This window comes from Quercus suber, unplaced genomic scaffold (genome assembly GCF_002906115.3).
Source record: "Quercus suber isolate HL8 unplaced genomic scaffold, Cork oak 2.0 scaffold_167A, whole genome shotgun sequence".
NCBI lineage: Eukaryota > Viridiplantae > Streptophyta > Magnoliopsida > Fagales > Fagaceae > Quercus > Quercus suber.
Window position 1 is genome coordinate 69,955 of NW_027071807.1, and position 18,324 is coordinate 88,278.

General features: G+C 38.0%; 1 protein-coding gene across 1 annotated transcript; it reads right to left on the bottom strand.

Annotated features, from left to right (window-relative positions):
- Nucleotides 1-5,044: 5,044 nt before the first annotated feature.
- LOC112013180 (probable 3-ketoacyl-CoA synthase 21) lies at nucleotides 5,045-6,106 on the bottom strand. Its single transcript, XM_024045565.1, has one exon. The coding sequence runs from the start codon at nucleotides 6,104-6,106 to the stop codon at nucleotides 5,045-5,047; it is 1,062 nt and encodes a 353-aa protein (XP_023901333.1).
- Nucleotides 6,107-18,324: the final 12,218 nt, after the last annotated feature.

Consider the following 18,324-nt stretch of genomic DNA (forward strand, 5'->3'; position numbering starts at 1 on the left):
AGCCAAGCATAGATCACGGGCCTTGATGACATTTTTTGGACTCTGAAAGCGCTTGGTTGAGGGTTTATAGCCAAGGATGACGTGCACTACCCTAAGCTGTCCTTCTCGGTGCAGGAATATCTTCGACTTGAGGATTCTGTTCAAGCCGTGAAAATTCACCAACTATTTGGCTGGGGCTGTGTGGTACTCGTCTGCCAAAGGAAACCATGAGTATTGTTAGCAAAGGAGTGGAGGAGAAAGAAACAGTTACAAAAATAAACTACTCAAAGTCCTAATGATGACCCCGGTCCTCGGGAGTGCTACCTGGTTCCCCTTTCTGGGTGGAGCAGTGCCTCCCATCGTGCCATCCTCCTGAAACAATAAGGTAATCTTTGTCCATGCCTTTGCTTGAGTCAGGCAGGCACGAGATTAACCTAACTGCGGAGACCCAACATTTAATGTAGTATTTTGTCTTTTTCCTTTTCTGGTAGTTATAGACCCAGTTCATGTCATGCCAAGTGAGGTGAGTCCCCATCCTACGGTTTATGGCATCTATGCACCTAAGGATCCTAAAAATGTTAGGAGAACACCGGGTCGGGGTTAACCTATAATTTATGAGGTAGTCCCTAGTTACTAGTCCCATAGGTAGTTCCATCCCGCCTTCAATGAAGACGATCATGGAAAAAACTACAGATTCAGGGGGTCGGTTCAAAACTAACCATTCACCCTCCTCGCAATGCCTAATTTCCACATTACAAGGGATCCTAAACTGAGCTCTAAAAGTTGTCCTAGCCTCCTTGGTGTCTACAAAACTAGCATATCTACCCATGTTTTTGTTCTAAGTACAAAGTGTGAAACTTATAAAAGAGCAAAACACAATGAAAACCAACACACCTACTGCAGAAAGCAATGAGCGCTCCTCGAGAGTTTTTTCCTTTTCGTCAAAGCTTAAGTCTCCAGGATATCAAAAATGAGCCTTGGCCAACTGTGGATCCTCCTTTTATAGGAGTAAAAAATGGGCGGTAAAATTCCCGCCTATTAAATGAGAAGAAATAGGAACCGTACGATTCCCATCAGACCGTAGAACGTGGGGAGACAAGCAGCCACCTGATGCCATAAATGAGGGTTTGTAAAGTCCGAAGCGCCAATGGCGTGCGAATGACAGATTAAGGGACGCAGATACGTGTAAACGCATATGGCACGTACATGTTCCACTTATAAAACTAAAACTTCACTGTTGTCTTGTAGACAAATAGTGAAAGTTTTAGGGGGTTATTGTGGGTACCCGAGGACCAAGGAGGAAGTTAAAGGGTCGAAGTACTGGGCCGAGGCCCGAAGAGGAATAGGAAAGGTAGCGGCATTAACTTGGGCACAACACCGAACATGGGCGCAAGGAGCGATGACGCCCGAGGAAGGAGATGGATCTGCTGAAGTACCATCTGTAGCTTTGCAGAATGAATTTCAAACTAATGGAAATGAAGGTCAGTGGCAGACAAGGAGCAGCCGGTTTGGAGCGGCCTATCCCATCCGCATTAAATGGTATACACTAGCTTTATTAGCCACATTGAATGAGGAAGTGACCTGAATAGTGTTGGTTACAGCCATTCCAGCTACCGTCGCCACCTACTTTAGATACGACAGGTGACAGGTGTTGAAGAGGGGTAAATGTCCAGTAGTGATGGACGGAGAGGATGTAATGGGAAGGGGCTATAAAAGGTGGGGGGGGGGGGGATGATCTTTTGGCTAGCCATGATTGAGGAGCCTCAATGAAAAATTACTAGTGTACCTAATCCTAAGGACAAAGGGGATTTCTTCCAAATAGACAATTCTCGTGAAGAATCCATGCTTGTTGTGCTATTCCATCTCTTATAAATTCTATTGGTTTGGACCAAATTTAACAAACTCAGTTCATTATTTCGAGTGGGCTGCTGTGCAAACGCATTTTGGGTCCTTACAACTACAAAAAGAGAAAGTGATCATTTTTATGTTATAATCTATTCCTCGTTCTTTTAACTAAATTAGCACCAAAACATACAAATATAATTAGCCTTTACTTTCTTAATTTTTTCAAATTCATATTCTAATAGTTGAAATTGGTAAATTAACTAAAAAATAATAATAAATAAAGCATAGAAAAAAATGGCATATTTTCCAACTCAAAAATTTTAAGCCTTTTGTATTCTAGAAAAAAAAAAATCAATAATAATGATTAATTCAAAATCTTTCTTTTCATAAAATTAATTCCACAAAGAGAGAGCAAGCTTAGAGGAATGAAAGTTAGAGCTTTTGTCCAACCCATATTGATGGTAGTGTTGAGGTCCTTAAGGTACTGGTGGTCCTAGATGAGTTGATTCCCTCAATATGGAAACACTACATATGGGCAAGTTGGCTATTTATATATTTTGGGCCCCTTTGGACCAATTTAGCTTTTGAGAGGAGTTACTTACAAGTCTCCAAAGTATAGACTACATACTTTTACTATAAACCCCATTAAAAAAAAAAAGAAAAAAAATCTTAGGGGTTGGGAAGGCCATGGCATCACATGGTCTCTAGATTAGATTCAAATCTTTGATCCTAAATTGTTGTCAACATTTTTTATATCGATGATCCAACTATTAATTAAATACACGCTAAAATTTGGATAAAGTTTGGCAACAAACTTGGTTATAGTCAATGGCAATAACTTACTCAATATTTATTTTTTCATATTGAATATGAATTTTGACAAATTCACTATTTAATAACATTTACTTTTTGTTATATCTTTCATGTATGCAAAATTTTCAGAAAATCAAAAATCGATTGTTATATCATCAATCAAATGTTTAAGTTTTAAGTTTTTGTAATATAAAATTATGCTTAAAAAATAAGTTTATCTATCAAGTTGTAAATAACATATTATTGATATGAAATTTGACATACTTGTTAAGAACACAAAGAATAAGCAATTCGATAATTAGATTTTCAAAAAATATAGCAATGTTAATTTTTTTAGTGGGAGTTGTGGAATTTGGCTACAACCAAGTTTGTAGCCTAACGTTGTCCCTAATATATATATATATATATATATTTTGAATGCATTTATAAAACAAAGTCATGTAAATTTTTATTTTTTAGAATGTATTTATAAAACAAAGTCATGTAAATTTTCTCAAATTGTAACTAGAAAAAAACGTTATGTACTTTTTTTTCAACAAAAATTAAACTAAAATTAAAATTAAAATTAAAATTAAAATTTTAATTAAAATGAAGCAGATATTACTTTATTGTTATTATTTTCTTATTTTTACATTTTAATAAATTAGTGGGTAATACAATGTAAAGCCCTCGATATACGGGGGCAAATATAATTAGTCGATTTTATTGAGATATTAACGCACTTCTTCTACCCATTCATTGGGGTGGATCTCGAGGTTATGGCTCTTGCGATCAAATATTTTATATTCTAGATAGACATAAATTTTATTACTAGAAATTATCAATTTTAATATAAAAACTTATGAAATAGACATAAATTTGTTAATTGAATCTCAAATAGGATTTTTTGATAAATATAGCACAAGATTTTAATGAAATTCTCACATGTCAACAAAAAATATATATTTCTGTTCACTTATTATATATAATATAAGATAATTTAATAATATTAACAAACTTCCACATAACATATTTGTTATATTAGTTAATTTAGAATTTCAAGTGATAATATATATATATATATAATTTGTAATTAATTTGTGCATAACATGAACATGAACCGATGAACACGCTACCAATTTAAATATGAAACAAAGAAAGACATTCCGCTTAAATTTATTGCACTAAGCCTCAAACTACATCAAGCTGCTGCCTGCTAGTAGGTGTAACCCCACGAAGCCGGCATCCATGGTGAAGGTGAACTTCATGTCATACAACATGAGAGTTATTATCTCTCTTGACTTGCACAGAGAGCTCTAGCTTCGTGATTTATGTCAGAAAAATCGGCTGCAACTTGGCCACACTTATCCTATAAAATGGTTGAATGGCCAGCATTTCTACTGCAAGCCAGTTTCGACTTTCGATAGAGCAATACACTGTGCTTCCTGCTGTGGGAGTCTTGCAATCGGCCATACAGTTCGTTCGAACCGATGTTTCAATCGGCCGTGTTGTTTTCATTTATAGGCCAGTTGGGTTCCGTTACATTTCCTCAACTTGAGGAATAGAAGAGTATTTACATGAATAAGGTCAATTGAACCAATGATATAGTATTTTCCTTTCCAACTCTTTAATAATGTTATGAAGATTGTCATCCAATCTGTAAACTCCTTTCCTAATTAAGGAGTACTCCTGTTGCTATATATAATTAATAAAGCCTTTAATGTCCCACTAATGAATATGGACTTAGTTGTGGATTTCGTTTGACTTGTATATGGTAATCAAGGCTATGTTAATTGGCAAAAAACCTTTTTGATGGTGTTCGTTTTGGTATTGTTGTACGTAGGAAGTAAAAGTTTAATTTTAAAACTTATTTTAACCGGAAAGAATTATAGCGTTTAGAATATTTGGTAAACTACAGTGTTAAGTGTTGGAATATTTTTATAAAAATCATAATATTTTATATTTATTATTATTTTTAACTATTTGTTATGAGTTGGCTGCATAGTAAACGTTAGCGGCTAACGTTTTTCTATTATTCAATCTTAATTCATTGCTTGAAACCATCATCTTTAATATTGCTTGAAACCATCATTGCTTGTACAGTTTTTATGTTACCGTTGGCATTGATATATTATGATTCAATATAATTACTATTTACTATCCATTTTAAAGATAATTATAACAACAATAAAGTAAATTTAAAACCCAAATAATCTTGATCATTAGTGTATGTTTCTTCAGCCAATATGAATATGCGGCCAACATGTCCGATTTTAGATGAGAAAATCAATTTTCTTATTTCCACCATTTTCATGTAAAAAAGAAAACTACCTACATTTTTGCTGAATCAAAATCTAATTTCATGAAAATAAGATATCCTTCGATACACTATATTTTTGGCTAAAAGAAAAGTTCAATTAAGAGATTCCTATTCTACAAGCAGTGTAGACTTGTAAGGATAATTAGAAAGGTGACTGAGTTGTTGTATCTTGAGGGTGACATGCATAGTGTAATTAGGCCACATCTTGTGGCATAGTATGGAAAATCCATATCTAAGTTGCTCTCTGAATGGCGAAACCAATGGTCCTAGTGCAACAATATTTGCTTTCAATGCAGCTCCAGCCACATGTAGTATACCCTTTGATATTGATACCCCAACCTTGTTCTCAGAGTCCACATCCTGATAGACACAAGCATGGGATACATCATCTTGTGCTTTGTTTGTTCGAACAAGGTGTTGTAGCTCATACTTTGCCTTGCTCTTGTCTCCTTTACGGCTAGATAGTAATATAGCTGCACCTCCCATTCGAAAGAGACAATTGGTTAACAACATGGGTGGGTTTTTGCCAGTGTACCAATTCAAGTGTAGGCTCTCTGTGCTGGCAATTAGAGCCAAAGAGTTACAATGCACTCTCAACAAGTCTTTAGCTAGCCCCACAGATATGATTCCAGCACTACATCCCATGCCAGAGAGATGGAAGCTCATGACATTGCTTCTTATTCTGAACTTAATGACTATCATAGAGCTGAGAGATGGTGTAGGACAAAACATACTAGCGTTAGAGATTACAATGTCAATAGCTTTGGGGTTGATACTGTTTTTCTTAAACAAGTCTGAGACCACAGAAAAGATAACTGTCACAACCTCTTCCACGGCAAGTGGGAGAGATTTTCTAATTGGTACTCGAGGAAGTGAAGGTGGAATGCAAATTTCCTCACTGAACCCTGATTTTTCTAAGATTTTGATCTGGAAAGCAATACTGGCAGGATCCAGGTTATTAAGAAAGACAGCCTCTAGGAACATTGACTTGGGTAGCCTATAAGAGTTGGGAGGTTTGTAGGAAGCAAAGTCTAGTAAATAAATGGGGACTTTTCTTTTGTATTTAAGATATAGGACAACTAGTCCAACAACTACTACCATCAAAAAATGGTGTAGGGTGTTCCAGATAATGAGATTAGGGAGGCTAGAAATGATGAGTCTTAGGGTCATTGTTGCCATGGATGGAGGTTTAGATTTATTTGTGGTCTTGACAGAATTGAATTAATTTAAGTTTGTTTGGCACGCATTGCATTGATTGGCATATGGGTTTTAAGGTTGAGGAGGTATGGGGTATGAATATTGGAGAGAGGGCATGATACATGAGGAGAAAGAAAAAGGCCTGAGGAAAATTGAAAGAGAGGAATACGTATAGGGCATTGAACATCCTTTGGGTGCTTGTTTTAGAAATCAAGTTGTGCAGGCAATGGTCAATTTCTTTGCTAAATGATGATGACCAAATTACCTTAACAAACACTTATCCCAATTCTATTTTTGTGCAAATGTGTGACAGTTATTAGTGATCACACATAATCTATGAGTTGAGTTTATATATCTTTATGGTTTTGTAAGTATGTGGGCATTAGTATATATATGCTTCTGGGCTGAATTTGGAATCATGTTGTAACGAAATATGTCTCCTAATTTAATTACTTTCATCAGGGCCTGGAGCGAACCCTTCTAGAAATTCTCAAAGGCCTGAGCCAAATTAAGGCCAAAAAAGTAGGGATTGGTTTAGTTTGGGGCATTTTCAATCTAAACCAACATCATTCGATTCAAAAATTGGCAATCCCAACCAATCAATTATCATGAAAATAACCGGACCAAACTAACCCATAGGTGATTGGTTTGAGTTAATTGAGCTAGGCTTTTTTGTCCTAGCCATTGGGTCATTTATCTCTTATATTGAAATTAAACTTCCTATGTTTTCAACAAAAAAAAAAAAATTAAACTTCCTATAATTTTTTTTTTTAAATAATTCTCAGGTGCGTCAAAACAAATAATAAGTAACAAGTTTTCATCCAAATTTCTAATTCATCAAACTAGCAAAATAGGAATTACAAGTACTTACTTTCTCTTCCTCTATCATCATCCATGAACTTTTTGTATGTCATTCATGGAAGGCAATTGCCAACCCTACAAAATGTCCATGGGAACCTGTATGTCCACATCCATGGGAGCCTTATGTTACATCACTCTTCTTTGATCTAGCATAATATGTAATATTATTTTGTTGGGCATTTTTTTAAAGATAATTTGGATGGGCTTTTGTGGGCTTGCCTTGTGTGATAAATACTGTGTAGACTCTAAGAACACGAATTTTGTTCCTACTCCAACTATGAAAGGCACTTTAATAATCTTCTCATATTGCCTTACACTAGTTGAAACCTTAATATAACATATAGGATACTACATAACCCAAAAATTGTTATCTCCCCAAAAAATTTCACATAAACTATGAAATTCTTAGATTGTGTGGATTGGATTGAATGAGTTTGTGTTGAGTGAGCATATGCAATATTGATCGAAGAAAAAAAAACTTTGACTAAATTAATGTAATTTGAGAATCTTAAATGATCACAATCTAGATTCATATGTGGCTAAAATTTTAAAAGTATTATTGCTCAAAGTCACTTCTAGCTGTAATTCTTTTGCTGGGATCCAAAGTAATAAAGTATTATGTATGTAATTCAACAAAGTAATAAATAAATTGGTTTGGATAATGAAATATTCATTATTATATATGTTGTGAATTTGAATATGTTTGTATATGGACCGTAATAAATAATATACATATAAAGATGGATTGAGAATTAGGGTATAAATTATAAATGTGTTTAACAGCAAAGTCTAGATCGAGGATCAAGTTTGTTGTGCTCATGAGGCTGAAGAAGAACGAAACAAGCAAATCCGAAGGAGTGAAGGTAATCATAGTTAGGGGGTGACCCAAAAAGGCGCTCATACGGAGTCTGATTATGGATGACAGTGCTTGGAATGTGATTAATGGCATGAACAGCATGAAGAGCAACTTCACCCCAAAATGGGGCAGGAACTTTGACAGAAAGAAGAAGAGCACAAATAGTGTCAAGAATATGACGAAGTTTTCTTTCGACTCGACCATTTTGTTGAGAGGTGCCCAGATAGGTTAGATGATGTACAGTGCCATAGGAATGTAACAGAGCTTGAAAAGCATATTGAGTATATTCAAGAGCATTATCAGAACGAAAAGTTTTGATATGTTTGGAGAATTGTGTTTCAACCATTTTTGCAAAGTTACTGTATATTGGTAAGATTTTAGAACGAGATTTCATAGGAAAGATCCAACTATAACGAGAATAATCATCAATAAAAATAACCAAATAACGAGATCCACCAATACTAGTAACAGGAGAAGGTCCCCAAACATCAAAATGAATTAACTCAAAAATACTATTAAAGATAGATTCACTATTATTGAAAGGTAAAGCTGGCTGTTTTCCTAACTGGCATGAAGTACAATCAAAATTGTCTTTGGACACAGAACCTAACAAACCCTTAGAAGCAAACTGTTGTACCCGAGTAGATGAGGCATGACCAAGACGAGAATGCCAAAGTGCAAGAGAAGGTAAGGAAGAAACTACAGCAGCAACAGAGACAAGAGCAACAGGTAGAAGATGAAGATTGTCCACGGGAAACATACACCCAACTCTAGGACCGGTCCCAAGCTCTTGCCTCGTCCTCAAATCCTGCATAATACACCCAAAATAGTCAAAAATAAGGCGATATCCTAGTTCAACTAATTGTCCCACAGAGCACAAATTATAGGATAGGTCAGGTACATAGAAGACCCCAGGAATAGAGAGGTTAGAGGTTGAAACAAAACCTAAACTATTCCCATGCATGGTGGAACCATCAGCTATATGAATATTAAGAAGGTGTGGTGCAGGGTCAAGTTTGGAGAATAAGGATGAATGAGGTGTCATGTGATTGCAACAGGCAGAATCAAAAAGCCAAGTTTGAGACTTACCGGGTAGAACTGAGAGAGCAGTGGAAAGAGATGCATTACCAGCCATACGAACAGCCTGAGCTATGATCTCCTGTAGTTCAGTGGGGGATAGGTTGATAATAGATCCAAAAGACTAGGACTCAGTTAAAATGGAAGGCATCAGCGGAGTAGGCTCAGTATTAGCAACAGCAGCAGTAGATTTGTTGCGACAGTAACAAGTCTCAATGGTGTGGCCAGGACGCTTGCAATAATTGCAAAACTTCTTGTTGGTCTGCTTGCGACAATTGCTAGAGCTAGAAGAATCACCTGATTGCTGAGCTTGCTCAATGGCAAGAGCAGAAGGAGTAATAGCCAAAACATTGAACTTATTCTAGGCTTGAAGGGTTGCAAGCCGAGCTTCTTTTCTAACCAATTCGTTTACAGCAGTATCAAGGGAGGGAGGAGGACTGCAATTAAGAAGCTGACCTCGAATGGGCTTAAAGTCCTTGTGAAGTGACATCAGGAATTCATAGAAACGAAATTCATCTCTAACTGTAGCATATTGCTGAGCATCCTTTGAGCATGGCCAAATTGGATCAGAAAGGTCAATTTGGTCCTAAATGAAGCGAAGCTGATTATAGTAGTCATTGATGGATTGCCCTGGTTCTTGTCGAAGTTGATGCAATTCAACTACTAATTGATATTTCATGGATCCGTGAGTAGTGGAGTACCTTTTGGCCAACATATCCCATATTGATTTTGCATCATTAAAGCTGCCCAACAGATTGGAGATGGAGGGAATGGAAGTATTCCGAATCCATGTGAGGATCATGTGGTTGTGACTATCCCATTCAATCATGCGACCAAGGAAGGCAGCATCTTCTTCACTTTCTCCCTTGACATGAATGGTAATACAGTATTAATGAGACCAAGATAAGTAATTCTTGTTCCCCTCCAATACAGTATTAATGGGGCGAGGAAGAAAAACACCATTTTTATCCATTTAGAAACACAATATGCAAAAACAGACTGCAAAAACGAAATCTACGTGAAAAACTGGGTAAAGAAAACCTGGACTGCAAAAGACCCTGTAGAAAAGTCAACGGTCAAAGTTAACCCTCGGTCAAAGTCAACTCTGGTCAACGGTCCAGTCAATAATGCTCAACGATGACATCAGCTGCATGTGGTGGGTGATGTCAGCAGAAGGTGGATGATGACATCAGTCCTAGGTGACATGGTAGTATGACGTCACTAATGACGTCAACAGGACTTGAAGGTGGCTCGTGAGGCGCATGGCTGAGGCACTGCTTCTTTGGGCAACGCGTGAGGGCTCGTGCAGGCTCTGATGCTTGCAAGACTTCCATAGTTGTGTAGATCGAGGTGAGCCAATCGTTGTGGTACCTGCAAAAATGTTATCGGAGCAAGATGCACGGCGGAAACGGTGATTGCAGTGGTCTATATGGTGCGAGACTCCTTAACAATGGCAGCTGCAGGCCTGGAACCCAAGGATAACAGCTGAGAGACGTCGGAGGTTCAACGGTGATTGGCTGCAGTGGCTGTTATGATGGCGGAAGCAATAAGGGTAGAGTAACACCAGAAGAGACAAGACTACTAAGAGGAAGGTTAGAGCAGTGGCTCTGATACCATGTTAGAAATACTGAATGATTGTATAGTATTTTATAATGAAGGAATATACATGCGATGCCTTTATATAGGAGGTATATGTGTGTGGTACAAGTAAACATATGTGTGCGATACAAGTAAAGTGTAGTACAAGTACAAGTGTGCTATACAAGTAAAATAACTGGGCCTAAAACCTATAACATAATATACATATATATAGTCCTTAGCAAACTCAGCATGCAAGGTTTTGTAATAGCTTTATATCTTGTTAGAGTGTTTGTATTAGTTATACTTTCTTGTATATGTATATATATATATATATATATATGGTACTTCTGTAGCTAGCCTCACCAAATTTTTTTTTTTTTTCAATTTTCTCACAATGGCTGAAATTCATGTCGTGTGTGATAGAAAAGCGATTGACTATGCCTATACCAATGGCAATGGAGGATTTTTTTTTGTTTGCCGTTGATTATCAACGTTATACGATCTCTGAAATATTGAAGACTTGCAAATTAGTGGTTATCTCAGCCCTCACCACGTGCCCCAAGCCATCTCCTTCTACGAGGCACTTGGAATCAAACTTAAAGTACATAGGGGACACTACTGTTGGAGGGAATCTTTTTTTTTTTTTTTTGAAAGTGGACTGATCTATTATTCATTTAAATGTAAGGAATCATAATACAATGCCTCAATAGCTAGTTGGGGGGGGGGGGTATCCTCCAGCCTAGCCAAATGGATGCATTCTGTGAGGCTTTAGATCATTGCCAACTTGAAGATTTAGGCTTTAGTGGCTACCAGTTTACATGGAATAATAAGGGCTAGGCGATGCGAACACCAGATTGAGATTGGACAGAGCTAGGTGACGGCTGATTGGAGAACAAAATTTCCATTAACCATAGTGACACATTTATCTAGTCATGCCTCTGATCACTTGCCGATCATGTTGAATGTCCAAAGCTCCAGGAAGTCATGGTACAAAGGCCAGAAGAGTTTTAAATTGAGGAAGTGTGGCTGTTGTTTGGTGACTGCGAGGAGGTAATTAAAGCAGCATGGGAGAGAGGTGGGGCGAAGCTACAGGACTTGGGGTGGTTAAGCAAAAAGTCGATGCATGTGCTTTGGACCTACAGGCTTGGGGTTCTTCAAAAGCACAACCGAGGCTAAAGAAATAAAGAAACTACAGAAGCGAAGTGAACAACTAAATCGTTGACCTTACTGAAGATAGTAGAGTTGAATTTTTGGTGACTAGTAGAAACCTTGATGCTCTACTTCGTAAGAAAGAGTTTTACTGGGCGCAAAGGTCGAGAATTCTTGGCTGAAACATGGGGATAAAAACACAAAGTTCTTCAACTCAAAAGCATCCCAACGAAGAAGGAGGAACCATATTCAAAGATTAAAAGATGCAGATGATATTTGGGTGGAGGAAGTGGAAGATATGGCAGGTGTGGCTGTGGGTTATTTTGAGGATTTGTTTAAGGGAGGAGCATGTGACAGAATGGAGGATTGTCTCAACACCATTAACCCAAAGATAACTCTTGACATGCAGCATATATTGTCCAGTGCGTTTAGTGCAGAAGAGGTCAAAATAGCATTGTTCCAAATGGGACCAACAAAGGCTCCTGGACTGACGGTATGAATGCTCTCTTTCACCAAAAATTTTGGCACGTTGTAGGTGACTCGGTCACTAATGCAGTGTTAGACTTTTTAATTCCGGTCATAGGTGCCTGAAATAAATTATACTTATATTGTGCTTATTCCCAAAATAAAATCACCGAGAAACTTTCTGATTTCCCCTATTAGCTTATGAAATGTCATATATAAAATCATCTCTGAAGTCCTAGCCAATAGATTGAAGCAAATTCTCCCACATATAATCTCCCCAACATAAAGTGCTTTTGTCCCAGGCCGCCTGATTACTGATAATGTACTATTAGCATATGAGACACTACACACCATGCATGGTAGGAAAAAAGGAAAACATGGCTCTCTTGCTTTTAAACTGGATGTTAGTAAGGCCTATGATCGTGTAGAGTAGAATTTCCTTCGTAGTATTATGGTCAGATTGGGTTTTCCTGAAATATGGGGGATAGAGTTATGTGTTGTGTCACCACCCCATCTTACTCAGTTTTGATAAATGAAAAACCTTATGGTACTATCTCTCCATCCAGGGGACTCTGTCAAGGAGATCCTCTCTCAGCTTACCTGTTTCTATTATGTACAGAAGGTTTCACTCTTTGTTGCAGAATTCAGAGGCTAAGGGGCTTATACATGGAGTCTCTATTCGTCGAAGGGCCCCAAGAATCACCAACCTTTTGTTTGCAGATGATTCTTTGATCTTTTGTCAAGCAAGGCAGAGTAAGGTGTAGGTAATTACTGAAATCCTGCAAGTTTATGCGGGAGCCTCAGGACAATGCATAAATTTGGAGAAATCATCAATGTACTTCAGCAGGAATACACTTGTAGAGCAGAAAAACTTGATCAAAAATTCTTTAGGAGTGAAGCAGGTGGACCGGTTTGAGACTTATTTGGGGCTACCCACATTGGTAGGTCGAGCAAAATACCACTCATTCACTATCTTAAAGATAGGGTGTGGAAGAAGCTCCAAGGGTGGAAGGGTAAGTTGTTATCGAAAGCTGGGAAAGAGGTGTTGATTAAAGCAGTTGCTTAATCGATTCCCACATACACCATGGGGGTATTTCAATTGCCCATGAAGCTTTGTGACGAACTGATGCAATGTGTGCAAGGTTTTGGTAGGGGCAGGAAGGAGAGAAGAGGAAGATCCACTGGACAAGTTGGGGCAAATTAACCGAGGCCAAGAAGAAGGGAGTTTGGGATTTAGGGATCTAAAACCTTCAATTTAGCCATGCTGGCAAAACAGGGGTGGAGGCTAATACAGAAACAAGACTCTTTACNATGGGGATAAAAACACAAAGTTCTTCTACTCAAAAGCATCCCAACGAAGAAGGAGGAACCATATTCAAAGATTAAAAGATGCAGATGATATTTGGGTGGAGGAAGTGGAAGATATGGCAGGTGTGGCTGTGGGTTATTTTGAGGATTTGTTTAAGGGAGGAGCATGTGACAGAATGGAGGATTGTCTCAACACCATTAACCCAAAGATAACTCTGACATGCAGCATATATTGTCCAGTGCGTTTAGTGCAGAAGAGGTCAAAATAGCATTGTTCCAAATGGGACCAACAAAGGCTCCTGGACTGACGGTATGAATGCTCTCTTTCACCAAAAATTTTGGCACGTTGTAGGTGACTCGGTCACTAATGCAGTGTTAGACTTTTTAATTCCGGTCATAGGTGCCTGAAATAAATTATACTTATATTGTGCTTATTCCCAAAATAAAATCACCCGAGAAACTTTCTGATTTCCCCCTATTAGCTTATGAAATGTCATATATAAAATCATCTCTGAAGTCCTAGCAATAGATTGAAGCAAATTCTCCCACATATAATCTCCCCAACATAAAGTGCTTTTGTCCCAGGCCGCCTGATTACTGATAATGTACTATTAGCATATGAGACACTACACACCATGCATGGTAGGAAAAAGGAAAACATGGCTCTCTTGCTTTTAAACTGGATGTTAGTAAGGCCTATGATCGTGTAGAGTAGAATTTCCTTCGTAGTATTATGGTCAGATTGGGTTTTCCTGAAATATGGGGGATAGAGTTATGTGTTGTGTCACCACCCCATCTTACTCAGTTTTGATAAATGAAAAACCTTATGGTACTATCTCTCCATCCAGGGGACTCTGTCAAGAGATCCTCTCTCAGCTTACCTGTTTCTATTATGTACAGAAGGTTTCACGTCTTTGTTGCAGAATTCAGAGGCTAAGGGGCTTATACATGGAGTCTCTATTCGTCGAAGGGCCCCAAGAATCACCAACCTTTTGTTTGCAGATGATTCTTTGATCTTTTGTCAAGCAAGGCAGAGTAGGTGTAGGTAATTACTGAAATCCTGCAAGTTTATGCGGGAGCCTCAGGACAATGCATAAATTTGGAGAAATCATCAATGTACTTCAGCAGGAATACACTTGTAGAGCAGAAAAACTTGATCAAAAATTCTTTAGGAGTGAAGCAGGTGGACCGGTTTGAGACTTATTTGGGGCTACCCACATTGGTAGGTCGAGCAAAATACCACTCATTCACTATCTTAAAGATAGGGTGTGGAAGAAGCTCCAAGGGTGGAAGGGTAAGTTGTTATCGAAAGCTGGGAAAGAGGTGTTGATTAAAGCAGTTGCTTAATCGATTCCCACATACACCATGGGGGTATTTCAATTGCCCATGAAGCTTTGTGACGAACTTGATGCAATGTGTGCAAGGTTTTGGTAGGGGCAGGAAGGAGAGAAGAGGAAGATCCACTGGACAAGTTGGGGCAAATTAACCGAGGCCAAGAAGAAGGGAGGTTTGGGATTTAGGGATCTAAAACCTTCAATTTAGCCATGCTGGCAAAACAGGGGTGGAGGCTAATACAGAAACAAGACTCTTTACTTACCAGTGCTTTAAACCTAAATATTTCCCATGGTGTCATGTTCTGGAAGTAAAGGAGGTACCTAACTGTTCATATGTATGGAAGAGCATATTGGCAGCAATACCAATTCTGAAATCTGGCTGTTGTTGGAGGATTGGGGATGGATCAGAAGTGAAGGTGGTTACTGATAAGTGGATTCCAAATCATCCAACAAAGAGGGTGATTCATCCACTTGAGGAAGAGGAGCAAGAATGGTACGTGTCTAATCTAATCAATCAAGACTTGAAAGAGTGGAAGAGTGACTTAATTACTGCGAAATTCCACAAAGAAGATGCCGATGCTATTTTGAGGATACCACTGAGCCACAGACAAGCCTCGGATGCAATAATATGGCTACATACAAAAAAGGGAGCATACTCAGTTAGATGAGGTTACCATGTTGCAAGATTTTTGAAGCAGTGCGAAGATGGGGCTGAGACATCTACGGGTCTTTTTGGAGCTCAGGTTTGGTCAAAATTATGGAAACTCAAAGTGCCCAACAAGATTAAGGTCTTCGGATGGAGGGCATGCTTAAACACCCTCTTACCTGAGCTAACTTGGTGAGAAGAAAAATAGTTGAAGAGGATGTTTGCTTGCTCTGCTTTAGGGAGTCCGAAACAGGGGTGCACACCTTGTGGGATTGTGCCGTGCAAAAGATGTTTGGGAGGGAGTTTGGTCAGGCTACATAAAAGTCATACGGTCAACAAGATGTGCTCCAACTTTTTCTCGAAATGTTCAACCGTTTGACCATACCGGGTTCGAACTTTTCATTGTGCAAGCTTGGTTAATATGGAACCAAAGGAATGCAGTTGTTCACGGGAAAAATGTTGGGACCGAGGTGGCTAAACAAGAGGCGTGCGATTACTTGAATGAATTCCAACAGTCCAGAACAGTTGGACGTTCCAGTTCAAACGGATGTAGGTGTAAGCACATGGCAACCTCGCGGACCCTGTTTTCAAGGTAAACTTTGATGCTGCCATATTCTGGACTTAAACATGTTGGGGTAGGAGTAATAATTAGGAATTGCAAGGGGGAGGTAATGGCAGCAATGACTGCAAAAGGTCCACCAGTTGGAGGCAGTGAAAGGTAGAAATTTTAGCATGTTGAAGAGTGCTGGAGTTTGCCATAGACGCAGGTTTTACAGATTTGGTCATTGAGGGGGATAATGCAGCTATCATGTCTTCAATTTCATCATCTGGGGCTGATCAGTCACGACTTGGACACATAATATAGGATATCCAATGGTTGGCCAATGAGATAGATGGGTATGTTTTAGTCAGTTAAGCGAGGTGCTAATTCCGTGGCACATGTTTTAGCTAGATATGCGAAAGATGTAGATGAGGATATAGTCTTGTTGTGGCGGTCTCTTGCTCAACTTCTCAATGGACTGCAAGATGGCGTTAAAGTCGCCAATACATACCCATGGACCATCAACCAACGTCTTGAGATGTCGAAGGAGCCCCCAAGACTTAACCTTCTGACAAGCTTCAGGCCAACCATAAAACCCAGTAAAAAACCACACAAATCCATCTTCCTCTACAACCTTGGCCAATATATGATTTGCCGTATAATTGATAACATCTAGCTGGACATCACTCTTCCAAAGTAAAGCTAACCCGTCCCCTGCATTTGGATACTTTGCAATAAAGCGGTTAGTAAACAGTAAGTCCTCACAAAAATCATTAAAACCTTCTTTATTAAGTCTTGTTTCCATCAAAAAACAAATCCTGGGAGCTTGATCCCTCACAAGTTTGTGAAGGCTGCGAATTATCCAAAGGTTCCCAAGCCCTTGGCAATTCCAACTTAATATTTTCATTGCTTCCGGCAAGGGTGATCATCCACCCTCGCCGATATCTTGTCTGAGTATTTGTCATGAGCTTCCACCTTACCCCTCTTCCCACCATATGCTTCAGTACCGGTATCACCCTCCCTGTCTTGTATCTCCGTGGCTGTCCTTTTCCTCAGTGCCGATTGAATTTCTCCACTTTCTTTTTCCTTAGGCCCACAAGCCACACGTAGATTTGGGCTTTGGCACATCCGGCCTATCTTGCATGTAAATGTCCACTTGGTTAGTTTGCATTCGCTCCACCGTGTTGGCCATTTTCTCCATACCTGATACGTTAAACCCAGCTGTCCCATGCACTTCAATGCTTTCCTTATAAGCATCTATGGCTGTCTTCAAATTTGGATCCATGCACTTCAATGCGTTGACTCCAGCTGTCCCATGCATTTCAATGCTGGCCTTACCGTTGTCCCCATAAATCTCCATTACTCCACTTATTTTCCTCCTTGGGGGGAATCTTAAAATTTCCAACATTGTTCCAGTGGGATTTCATGTCGTTCCCTAAGCTTGTGCAATAAAAGCATAAGATGACTAATGTTTGTATTCATGAAGAAGTTAAAAATAATTATCAATTACTATGGTAGCATTTTTCTTCCCAACTACTCTTAAGGATAGTATCGCTTTAATTTATGAATATGAACTACTTTGCAGTACTTAATAAAGGATAATAAAGGGTTTGTCACATAAAAAATAAACAATTATATAAAGGGTTTGTCACACATAATAATAATAATAATAATAAAGGCTTTATCTAAACTTGTTTAAAAAATATTGATTCGTTTTTGGGAAAGGACTAAGTTTGGCACTATCATTAAAAAAAAATTGGCTATATATTTTAAAATTTCAATTTTTAGATCGCTTATTCTTTATGTTCTTAACACGCATGTCAAATTAAGTATCTAGTGGATTGTTCTTTATGTTCTTAACATATATATTAAATTAAATGTGAAATGGATGTAATTTACTGTTCAATCAATAAACTTACTTTTTATGTATAATTTTATATTACAAAAACTTGAAATTTTAATATTTGATTAATGACATAACTATCAATCTTTGATTTTCTAAAAATTTTAAAAGTATAGACGATATAAAAAGAAAATGCAATGTAATATTGCATTTAGTTCACAAGCAATAAAAAGATAATGCGTGTAATTATATCCAAACTTTATTCATGACGAAATAACAAATATAATGTTCACAACAATTTGAAATATTCTTCAATTAGACTATCTTCTTACACCCGTGCAATTAAAGAAAATCAAATTTCAAATTATAGTGGATTTATGTGAGGTTGTTGTATGTGCGAAGAAGTAGGGTAATTTTGGAATATTGTGAACTTCTATTGTGTCATATAGAATGGTTATCTTATCATAGTCGTTTTAAGGTGAATTAAAGTGCATTAAATGTTTTATTAAATAATATTTCTATACATTTAA